This window comes from Taudactylus pleione, unplaced genomic scaffold (assembly GCF_031769625.1).
Source record: "Taudactylus pleione unplaced genomic scaffold, aTauple2 ptg000253l, whole genome shotgun sequence".
NCBI classification, from domain to species: Eukaryota; Metazoa; Chordata; class Amphibia; order Anura; family Myobatrachidae; genus Taudactylus; species Taudactylus pleione.
The window spans coordinates 566,279-578,217 of record NW_028284655.1 but is presented as its reverse complement, the minus strand read 5'-3'; the positions used below and the strand labels follow the sequence as shown (position 1 = coordinate 578,217).

At 46.3% G+C, this 11,939-nt stretch overlaps 1 protein-coding gene across 11 annotated transcripts in view; it reads left to right on the top strand.

The window, feature by feature from the left end:
• The window catches only part of LOC148515086 (serine/threonine-protein kinase N1-like), a 106,764-nt gene that overhangs the window by 11,573 nt on the left and 83,252 nt on the right, over positions 1 to 11,939 (top strand). Inside the window, exon 1 of one of the 11 annotated variants that reach the window (XM_088480301.1) lies at positions 10 to 86. The exons of 9 other annotated variants lie outside the window; for them this stretch is intronic. In XM_088480301.1, coding sequence (XP_088336427.1) covers positions 42 to 86 — 45 coding nt within the window. In that variant the 5' untranslated portion in view covers positions 10 to 41. Of the gene's footprint in view, positions 1 to 9; positions 87 to 5,041; positions 5,124 to 11,939 lie in introns of those variants that run through there. One more of the 11 variants, XM_088480302.1, reaches the window with a different exon arrangement.

Sequence of the window (11,939 nt, the reverse complement as noted above, 5' to 3'; positions counted from 1 at the left end):
CTCACACTGTTATCAGTGTGATTGTCTGAGGATACCCTGCAATGATTTGTAATACCAGGAGCACCCTCCACGCTAGCAGCCTGACGGTAGGCAACAGTGACCCTTATTTTCCTTACATCAGGATTGGCTGTCCAGCTCTCTCACCACACTGGTCACTGCTGATTGGCTGTCCTGCTCTCTCACCACACTGGTCACTGCTGATTGGCTGTCCTGCTCTCTCACCACACCGGTCACTGCTGATTGGCTGTCCTGCTCTCTCACCACACCGGTCACTGCTGATTGGCTGTCCTGCTCTCTCACCACACCGGTCACTGCTGATTGGCTGTCCTGCTCTCTCACCACACTGTTCACTGCCTAGCACACGGTGTAGTAGCAGAAGCAGGTCAGTCATATACACCCTTATCACTGTTTACATTACATTTGCTATACACCTTCAAATGTCATGTCCAAATATATGTACTCAGTGGGCCTGGTTCAGAGGTGAACGCTGCTGTGTCGGCTCTTGCGTCTGTTGCCGGAGTTGTGACTGCGATAATATGCAAATACTAGTTGCAGCCCTTCCCCTGGTGCAGTAGCCTGCGTCTGAATGATCAAGCACTGAGACGCCCACTTTCAGCATCTCTAGACGCTGTAACACTGTTGGTGATCAGGGACACGGCGCCATCGGCACACCATCAACATTTACACCAGCCCTATGGCAGGTGCAGTTTCTCTGTCTGAGCATGGCCTCTGTGACTGCGGCTGTACGTCTGAGAACGCAGTCGCTGTCACCGACATACCCGTGACACTCCTATAACACGCCCGTCACTGTTCCTCCCCATTTCTGATACCGTCTGTCCCGAACTCTACAGCATCTTTACGCATTCACTTTGTCTCACGCATTCGGCGTAGTGGTTTTCAGGACTTTTCACATGCGCTATTGCAAATAATTGCTCAACTACATGAACACCAGCATTGCATTAGAATTGCACGCACCTCTGAATCAGGCCCTGAATGCATTATTGAGACTTCATTTACATCGCTAATGTAGTACTTTGATGAATTTTTTTTTCTGCGTATAGTCTCTCTGATGTCTGGCAATTATAGAGACAACTGTTGCACAATTGTACTGACTGATATCTATTTTGGTGTTTCCTTCATACATATGTGTCTAAATACATCTTGCCTACTTGCGGGTGTCACAGCCGCTGACACTGTAACGTAGCATTTCACATGCAGATACACCTACAGTTGCACACCGAATATAGGCTTGTGCGTCCTGTTTGCATCGAGAATAAGACGAATTTGAAGGGAAAAAGACATCCGAAAACATGCTCTGCGATACTGAGTCACACGGTCATTTACATTTACTGTGGGCTAATTGATCCCCCAGGACTATTCAATTAGCCCCAAAGGCAGGCTGCAGGCTGTATTTAGCAGGAATTTTATTTTGGTTCTGATTAGACCCAAAAAAGACATCCCCAGATAAATAGCCTGTTAACTGGTGCCGTGACTGTTAACACATAGGTCCCCGGGAATTTTTCCAGAATTCTGTGTGTTAACGGCCGTTACCAGGGTAATTTAACGTGCAAGAAAAAGGGGCTCTAATTGAATAGCCCCAGACATTAAAGCCAGAGGCTATCACCCTTTTTTACACCACCCATTAAATTAACGGGGTTAATTGAAATCCCCCCTTAATCTCTCTTGAAGGTTTGATACATCTCCCCTCAAGTCTTAGGACTGCAGTAGCTCCACCCCCTCTTCTCTCCCATTTTGGCTGCAGGAGCCCACCACCGCATAATTCACCCTTTCATTCTCAGACCTGTTTAGCCTCTCCAGTCTTAATGGGATATGGGTCAACGATATGCAAAGTCTACATTTTGACATATGAGCATTAATTTTAGGTGTATGTGCATAGTATGGAAATGCATACAAAATATGCAAGAAAGGCCAATAGAATTTGCATACACATTCACAAGTGTATTTTTTTGTGATTAAACCAAGCGCTCACATGTGTTTATACTGTAGCTACTGGACCTCAGAGGTGGCACAAATTTCAATGACTTTTTCAGGAAGAAAAAGCTTGTCTGCCCTATAACAAAAGAGAACAACCATGCAAATGCACCCCTGCCACCTCACTACAAAAATTAGAGCACGTGTGACCTAATCTGCACTTGCTGTAGCAAGAGCACCCTTGATTTGCCCAATTCCTTCCACCGAACAGTGACTACTTTTTCTCCTCCACCATCTTGGCCCACAGAGCCATGTATTTCCATGTAAAACTGGGTGGTCATCAGAATAAAAGACATGCAGTTTTATATATTTGTGGTTCTTGAATGATCTTCAGGCCCTCATTCAGAACAATGACGGGCAACCTGGTACACTTCTTGGGGTTTCACGTGCAGCCTTCCAATCTTCAAAATGACCTAATGCCAAAAAGCCCACACCTGCCACTCGGAAACTCCCAATTCCCATAAATTGCCTCCACATGCCCTAAGATCCTACATGTACTCCCCACTTACCCCACATGCCACTGAGACATCCCTCAATGCCATTCAGACCTCCCACCTGCCATAAAATTCCTTACATGCTCTTAGACTGCCACAATGGGTGTGGTATGACTGGTCGACAGTAAAAAGCTCAACATTCAGAAGGTCGACAGGTTCTGAATTTTGACAGTCAGAAGGTGAAAATTGTCATTATTTTAACCACCAATATGTAGACATGTATTTAGGACGACATGTTTAAATGGTTAACACATTCAAAAGGTCTGGCATTCAGAATGTGTCAACCTTCTGATTGTCAAAACTTTTTACTGTCGACCGGATACCCCCACAAGCTCACAGAGCCCTCATGTACTCCCCTCACTGTTACCCCCAACATGCCACTCAGACCCAGGTCTGTCATCAGAAATGTTGGGTCCCAGTACAAATGAAACCCCCACACCCTCTTCAGCACAACTGTGGCACACGGAATGAATGCATGCTATAACGCAATGAACAACGTGTCCCTTACATGCTACGCAGACGTTTCCATTTAAAAAATAATAATGAAGGTATGCTGAGCAGCACTGCATGGTGGGAGAGGCTTACTGGTTGACCCTATATGTACTCTCCGCCGATGTGCCAGTGCACAATGGGCCTTATTCGTTACGGATTGCAAATGCAATAGCAATTACGCTCACAGTTCAACTGCTATAGTATGCTAATTCATTGCGATCACAATGCCGCCCCCAGCACTACATAAGGATGCCCACTTTAATTTACACATCTCTAATGTTTAGCAAGACTACAAAGACATTGGTACAATTGAGTACTCACGCTCACTTGCACAAGCTCTGACTTTACTCAGAAATTTCTAACTTCAGCGCACGCTATCAGGCTGCGTACGGCATCGCAGTGGATAATGTATGCACGCCCATGCAACGGCGTTCAAACGCACCGGCACACCTGCGTTCCCCCCCCCCCCCCCTGGTCACCGCCCACAAATGGCACTTCCTGTCAATCACTCTGCGATGGGTCTGTGTAACCACTGCAATTGCCGTGGCCGGTTCGCACACACACTACGATGCATGCACAGTACGCAACAATTGGGCCGATTGTGTGCGTATGAGGAGTTTCATTCCTTGCTGAATCAGGCCCAATAAACAGAGTGTGCCTGGGTATTTTTTGTTTGTGTAATCTATTTACCATACTGTGTACATCCACATGAAGATTTTTGTCTATTGTCTTTCATCTGCTTATACCTGCAGAGATGTACAGGGGGAGGTAGGATGAGTACAGTAATAACGTGCCCATGTCATTTCAACATAATTAGACATTGATTAATTCGCAGATACATCTGTTAGGATGGAAATCTCTTGCAGGTACTGGTGGGTTGGTGTAGCAGTATGTGAGGAGTAGGAGGATGATGATGAATATCAGCTACAGTACACCAGCTAGTCACTTCTGATTGGCGGCTTGACACCTCCAGCTTACAGTACTTAAATACTTGCTTTGTAGCTATATTATATCAAGTTATGGCCTTCACATTTTTAATAACTGTCAAATGAATAGGCTCTCGTGTACATGACACTTCATTACATCATTATATTGTGTACAAATATGGTAATGCAACTCAGTGACGTGTGATAAGGTCAATGGCTGTGGAGGCACACATGGAGATGGGTCTGAGTGCTGGGATCCTGTCTCACTCCCTACTCACTGTAACTCTCTGCTCACTACACCAAGCTTCAGTGTCCATTGATTCTCCTACCTGCATCACTGTGTCTTCTCTTGCTGCTGCTGACTGAGCTCTGATCTCTAAACACTGCAGTGCACTTCCTGGTCACATGACACATCCAAGGTGTCTATCAATGCTCAAGGCACGCCCCCCAATACTCAGAGGCATGCCTCTATTAGCTCTCATTCTGTCCAGGTTACTGCCCTTGGTATGGCCCCGCCTTCAGCTCTGCAAGCAGTGTCTGTCTATCCAGAAACGAGGCTGAGCTGTTGCTGCCTCATCTCTCATCTCCCTGCAGTCCCAGGGAGCTACAGAAAGCTGGTGAGTGGTAACTATAAAAATGATTACAATAAACAAAGAAGATGTTTATACGTTATATGTTATTCTTTTCATTTTTATACAAAATCAAAGCAGTATGACAGAGGAGGCTCTGCCTACCCTGACTGCACGTCCCTGATGCAACTTAAGCATTTACTAACACTGTCAATCCCCATCTCTACACCATCTCTTTGTGATGGTGCCTCGTAAGTATATCTCTTGCGCAAATGCTTGTTTTTAAGTTGGATATATCTTATGGTGCTTCAAACAAAATTTACAGACATAAGTACATCTTTTTATTTTCATCTTTTTTTTATGTATGTTCGGTTTCCAGATTCATTCAACTTTAAATAAGTCCCAGTAGTTTCTAGATCTGTGACTTGAAAACACATTGATGGCTGATGTACAGTTACATGCTCACATCTAGTTCTGCAGCAATGAACACAGGAAATGCAGGGAGGGACCGTCACTCTGTGTGACACATCATGTCATCCTGTGTGTGGCTAAAGGGCAGCAGTGGTGACACTGTGACACCCTGAGAGCGAGTGTCACTTATTGTGTGTCACAGAATGCCACATACCCCAGCTGAGGAGCAGGATACAGAGGTACAGATGTCTGTGTGCTGCTGGCTTCACTTCACTTTTTCCTGTATTAATATTGTAGGATTTAATTTTGTACTTGTTTCGTTGAGTGTCTAATTGCGCGGTTACCATCTATAGTCACATATTGATCTTGTTACTGTTGTATTTTATTGTATTCTTTTGTTATTATTGTATACTACTTTATGAAATATGTCTCAGATGCCTGACTACATTAGTGAGCAGGCTCACATGGTTTTGCATTTAACGTGTTAGAAATAATGAGGCATTATCTACATCAGTAACTTTTTTTGTGGGATCACTGTTTAAAGTTTGTTATATCCTTATGGAAGATGTGGATCAGCTCGTGCTTATATTACAGCATACGTGTCATGTATGTGCTACTGTTCTGCTGGGTATTTGTGCATTAGGACTTCCTCTGTATAGCGCCTCCTATGATCTCTACAGCCAAAACTAGACCGGTGGTAGTATGGAGGGAACAGCCCCTGCAGGCCGACCAAGAGATAACAAAGTGGCACCATGGAGGTGTGTGGCCTATTGGTTCATTGTGAGATTCTCTGTATATGCTTAGATTACGTTTATTAGACTGTTGCAATGCACCACAAGGGGCAGATTTTGGAGCAATGATCTGCAGGCAGGAGCAGGAAAGGGGTAAAAAGTGACAATCTATAAGACATGGACAGAGAGGCATTACCCTACACCAGAGGACGGGTTAATAATGCAACACTAGGCTAAGTTTTAGGAACTCAGACATTGCGAAAGTCAGAAGATGATAGACTATATGCATCTGTAGTATATGTCTGTATTGCTGTGACTCTGTATAATCATGTACATAGTGAGATGGTATGTCTCCATACATGCTATTAGCACGTGTTCTTAGCTTGCTGTGTGCATATCATAACATGTGTATATCCCTATTGTGTAAATTATATAATACCATTTTCATCCTTTAAAAATCTTAATCATTTATTTTTGGAGTATATATTTTACCTTTATATCTAAGTGGCACATTCCTCTCCCTAGGTCAGGAATTAGTAGAACCACCTCTGACAGCTGTTATAGCCAGGCTTCTTTTTGTTTGAAGTCACTAGTAAATGTGAACACCGAGATTAAGCAATATATGTCTTTTTCTTTATGCAAAACTGCTGTAGCTGGGCCACGTTACTTGCTGAGTAGCACTGTAGAGCAAGGCTGAGGTCTTGCCAATGGATTTTGATATAATCAAGGTCTGGCTCTGACTCTGTTACTCGAGCACATGCGTTTTCTCCACTCCAGTGTGGCTCTTGCAGTGAGCTCTGATCATTGTTCTGTTGAAACACAAACTTCCTCTAGTGTCTTAGCTTTTGGCAGAGGGTTGTGAGTTTTTGTTCAGGATTTGTCTGTAAAATGAATTAATCTGGACAAGATTGGCAGTCCATGCAAATGAAAGGCACCCTCAAATATGATGCTAGCACTGTCATGTTTCACAGGAGGCTTGCTGGTACCTGGTAGGTATTCATGCCAGTTGTCCTTACATTGCCAATTGTCTGTGGTATCTTGTGTAGCCCCTTCCCACTAGTGGGTGGTTTAGTTGCCCTGCAACCAGAGGCGAATTTAGACCTCATGGGGCCTTAAGCAAGTCACCAATTTTGGGGCCCCCTTCCTCAAACATGCAGGTTCTTTAAATAAAAATGTGACTTTATATTTTCTTGATCATTAAATAATCATACAGCAATTTTTTGGTTGTGCTTTGCATTGCTACTGTAATGCTTTCATTTCTTAGGCTGTAAATAATAGGATTAAGCAATGAGGTCACCACAGCAAAGAACACTAAAATTACTTTGTCTGTATAAGATGCGTCTCCAGCCGCTGGCCTCACGTGCTTTGGGTACGGGATGCTGGTGCTTGGGGTCGCAGCAGTCAAAATCCCGACGCCAGCATCCCAACAGGGTTATTATACCGACACCTATCAGTAGGTACCCTAACCATCCCCCTCCATGCACCCTAAACCTAACCCTCATTCTTCCCCTAGTGCCCAACCCTAACCCCTAATCCTCCCCCTACTTACCTTCGGGATGCCGGCGCTGGGATTCTGACGGGTATCAGGATTCTGGCGCCGGTATTCAAAGCACCCCCAGTCCCATGTGCAGAGATATTGACAGCATTCACCTCACATTTGTGAAAATAATTTTACCATAGAAAATACTAACCATGGTAAAAAGAGAAAAACCTTTCTGCTCACCCCTTATGAAGGGGAGTTTTAGAATGGTGGATTTCATGAAGATATATGAAATTTATTATTACCGCAAAACAACTAAAAATCAGGATCCAAGACGCATTCTCCCCCCTACCTCCCCTCACCAGCTTCTCCACTGACTGGTGGATGGTGGTGTCTGAGCTCTATTGCTTCAAACAGTAATGGCACTGGCAGGCGCACCTCACCTCCCCTCCCCCTACAACTGATTGTGAAGGTGGATGTTGGTGAGCTCTATTGCTCCATATAGTAATGGCACTGACAGGCGCACCTCACCTCCCCTCCCCCTACAACTGATTGTGAAGGTGGATGTTGGTGAGCTCTATTGCTCCAGATAGTAAAGGCAGCACTGGCAGGCAATTCACCTTTTGTTCAGCAGCGCGCACCTCACTGTCTTCTTCCTGTGTTCTCGGCTCCTCTCTCCCACTCTATGTGCGGGAGAGTAGAGGAGACACTAAACAGAGTGGTGCGCTGGTGCAGACTCCCGGTGGCAGCTTTCCAATCAACATGCATTGGCAGCCTGCTGGAGCCTGGCAGCAAGCAATATGCCCTCTGCCCTGCTCCATTGTACATCCCTGACAGCGGCCGAGGCCGGGCCCCCTGGGACCCGCTGGGCCTTAAGCATGCTTGCCTGCTTTTGAAAAAGCCTTTCAGTGAGATTGTGAAAGCAGCACCTATGAGCGCGGTGGTAAAGTGGGCGTGTCCTGCTACATGTGAGAGGCGTGTTATAAGATTGACTTAAAGCCACATGTAAATGAGCCCCAAAGCAGTTAGTATTTTTTCATCAACAAATAGATCTTACTGATACTGAAAATACCTGTAGCCATAGGGATCATTGGGGCAGATGTATGAAGGTCTGTGAAGTGATAAAGTGGAGAGTGATAAACGACCAACCAATCAGCTCCCAACTGACATTTTTCAAACACAGCCTTTAACATGACAGTAGGGAGCTGAGTGGCTGGACGGTTATCACTTTCCAGAGCTTCATACATCTGCACCATTGTGCCTTATAACCAATGCAGGGAATTATACTAATGATCTCAATTGAATGTATATATCTCTATATTTTATATATAAAACAGCTTCATAATTGGGGTAAGGAGCAATGAGGGAGATTACTAGACTCTTCAGGGAGACAGGGAGATTGCTGCTATTTTAGGGAGTCTCCCTGACAATCGGGGCGAGTAGGTAAGTATGGCCTTAAGCGTGCGCCTGCGTTGCCTAGCCTCTGCCTACATGTGCTATAGTGGGCATAGCTCCCAGCCGGGCTCACCTTCTGCTGTCTGCACCGCTGCAGACTGTCACAACTTAATGCAGGTGCTGAGCGCTCACCTCTCCTGTGGGTGGGCAGCAGCTTATCAGAGGTATTCCACTGTGTAGCTGCTGCAGTCAGGGCGCATGGACTCCTCTCGTCCCATCGTGGTCCGTCTCTGTTACACTGGGATGAGGGAGTGTGTCCAGTGTGGACCATCTGGCGCTGTGAGGTGGGGAGTGCCCGGCGCAGCCCGTTGTTGTCACTCACTCCCAGCATGCCAGGCATGGTGCAGCATGATAGGGTGCAGGGTGAGTGGCGTACCCTGGGAGGACGGCTCGGGCCCCGTAGCACCCACGATAGCTAATGCCTATGACTACTATTTTTAAAATGAACAAATCATAAATATATACGCGGGTTGGTCCTGGAGTAAAGTTCTGCTAACATGTTAATAGTGCAAATAATCAGTATGAGAAGATAAAAATAGCATACTCTAAAAACTTCACAGTATCATAATATTAAAAATAGCAATTGAATGGTAAAATAGTATATAGACTTAAAACAATGAAAATGAAAATAAGCAATATCACTTTGTAATGTCCAAAGCAAGGCTTTTTTCGGACAGCAGTAGTTTCCAGAGTTGGTACGGGATTTGCCACTTATTAGGGTTTTAGACCGTGTTGGGAATAATTTGTTATTTGCGTATTCCCTCAGGAGTTATTTTGGTTATTCCCTCTCCCTCTAGGCTGCAGTCTTATTTACCCACATGTACCAACCATATATCAAATGATCATGCCTTGCAGTATGTACTTGTCTCTTATTCAGGATTCTCCAGGCTCCCTCGTATCCCTAAGCTGTGTAAACGATTTTTTGCACATAACACATTACATATATTAGATGTCACGGTGTAGTGGTGTAGTACAAATCACTGATATTAATAAAAGGACACAAATCCTTGATGATGATCATTATTGGGTGTAAAGGGGCCTATCCATTAGCAGATAAATTGAATGACTGAACGATATATCGTTCAGTCGTTCAATTTATCTGCTAATGGATAGGCCCTGAACGATGACAGATGCGCACTCCTGCGGACGATAAATTTTATCTTACGTCTCTCCAACATTTTGGTCAATTATCGCATATCGCTGCCAGATATTAGAAATATCTGGTAGTTAATATCGTTCGTCGTTTACCGCATATAAACAGCAGCTACAAAGCACTGGAGAGAAAAAAAATCCACTCCCTGAATGATGTCATGCAATATCGTTCGTCTTTTGCAAAAATCTGTCATGTACATGACCGATATCTTTCTGCACAGCCACCAGAATTTTCAATAGATATCTTTTGTCTTTCATCGTTCAGAAAAACATCTGCTAATGGATAGGCCCCTTTAGTTGCACCATACTTGTCTACTTTTGAAAATGCATTTCAGGGAGCAGCACCTATGAGCGTGGCGGTAAAGTGGACGTGTACTGCTACATCTGAGAGGCGTGTCATAAACTTGATTTAAATCCAAGTGAGCCCCAAAGCAGTTAGTAATGTCTAAGTATTGATGAAAATACACTTCTACTTTTCAGAAAATACATGTAGCCATAGCGATTATTGGGCCTTATAACCAATGCAGGGAAATGATGCTAATTATCCCCATATATCAGCTTCATAATGAGGGTAAGGTGCAATCTGGGAGGTTGCTAGACTCTTCAGGGAGTTGGGGAGATTGCTACTATTTCAGGGAGTCTCCCTGACATTCAGGGAGAGTTGGCAAGTACAAGTTACATCTTAAAAAAAAAAAAGCACACACAAAAAGTGTATTTTTGCCCATACAGATGTGTACATACTAATCTTTGCTAAAATCTTGCAAAAGATCTCTCTGTCTGGCACCATAGTATTGAATACAGTGGTGGCCATGTTATAGGCTGTTCGTAATATGCGAGTTCTCTCAAAACATGCTTATTCATGGGGGGTGTGGCCTGACTGCAGACCTGAGTGGCAGCACTGTACGGGAGCTCCGTCCGAGGAAGCCTGTAAACCCCTTCCTCAGCATATAAAGGGACTTTTTTTTTTCCCCCACATACTGGCTGTGGTGGAGCTAGGTGCAGGGGAAGTGAAATTAGCCTTCCCGGAATCGTTGGTGCGGAGGCGGGAGACCAGAGGCCTTCTCGCGCCAGAAGCCGCGGCCTAAATTTTGGGTCATCTGCCCGCGGCGGATCGTGGAGTGCCGCGCGGCTTGACGAAACTCCACACGGAGCTGCCCTGCGGCTGCCGTGGATGCCGGGTCGCCTTCTACTAGCAGCTGTCCCCCGCCGGCCGACCTTATTCCTCTGAGTGGATCTACTTACCATCCGGGTGCCGCGGATCGTTGCCTGGAGCTCCGGCGGGGTCCCGCGTGGCGCTGCTGTAACGGGCGCTGCCCGGCGCTCCTGGTCGCGGTGAGTGCGTCCCCTGGCCCTTGCTTTCCTCAGCTGTGCCGGTTCTCTCCTCTCCCAGGGCTGCTGATAACCAGACTCCATTAGACGCCTCTGAGGAGGCCGAGGGCGCCATTTTGGATCAGGGCTACATGCCCATAACATACTTGCTTCTTGCTGGTTCTGCACTTATCAACTTTCTGTATGCCCTATCCATTCCAATACTACAATCCCCCTATTGGATGAACATTGCATTCCTCTTTCTACTTCAGGGTCCATAGGGTATCCACAGGATACCTTGGGGTATAGGTGTGACGTCAGTCGCAGGGCACCAAAGAGTTAAGCTTTCAGCCTCCCAGGATGCACTAGGTCCCCCTCCTATACCCCGCCCCCAGGCCAAGGCACCTCAGTTTAGTTTGGTGCCCGGCCGGAGTCGGGTGCACCTGTTGGAGTGGGGGCTAGAAGAGCCCCTGAAGCTTATTCTTCATGCAGCTGTGGCTGCACATCTGGATGAACAGCATGGACAGTCAGTCCTGACGTCCATGCTGTCTTCCCTACACCCCGCCGGTACCAGAACGCCGGTACTGATCCGGGGATGCTGGTGGGCATCTGGGGTCACAGCTAGCGGTGACCCCAGATGTTCCGGACCATGGCCGGATTCAAGGGGGACAGAGGTAAGCAGCGGGGTCCCGCGGTGGGTCCCCGCTGATCACATGGTCCTAAGTCCCCAGGCAGGGGGCTCCCTGGGGACTGGCTGCAGCGTGGAGCCAGGTGACCAACCTGCGCTTCCACTACCCCCTGGGACAGCGGACCGCAGCAGAGCGGTAGCGCTGCGGCGTCCCAGGGGTTAAATGCATGCCAGGGGAGCGCGCCTTCCCTGTCTCACAGCCGGCGCCTCCCCCGCTGCACACAGCCCTCTCTGCACTGTG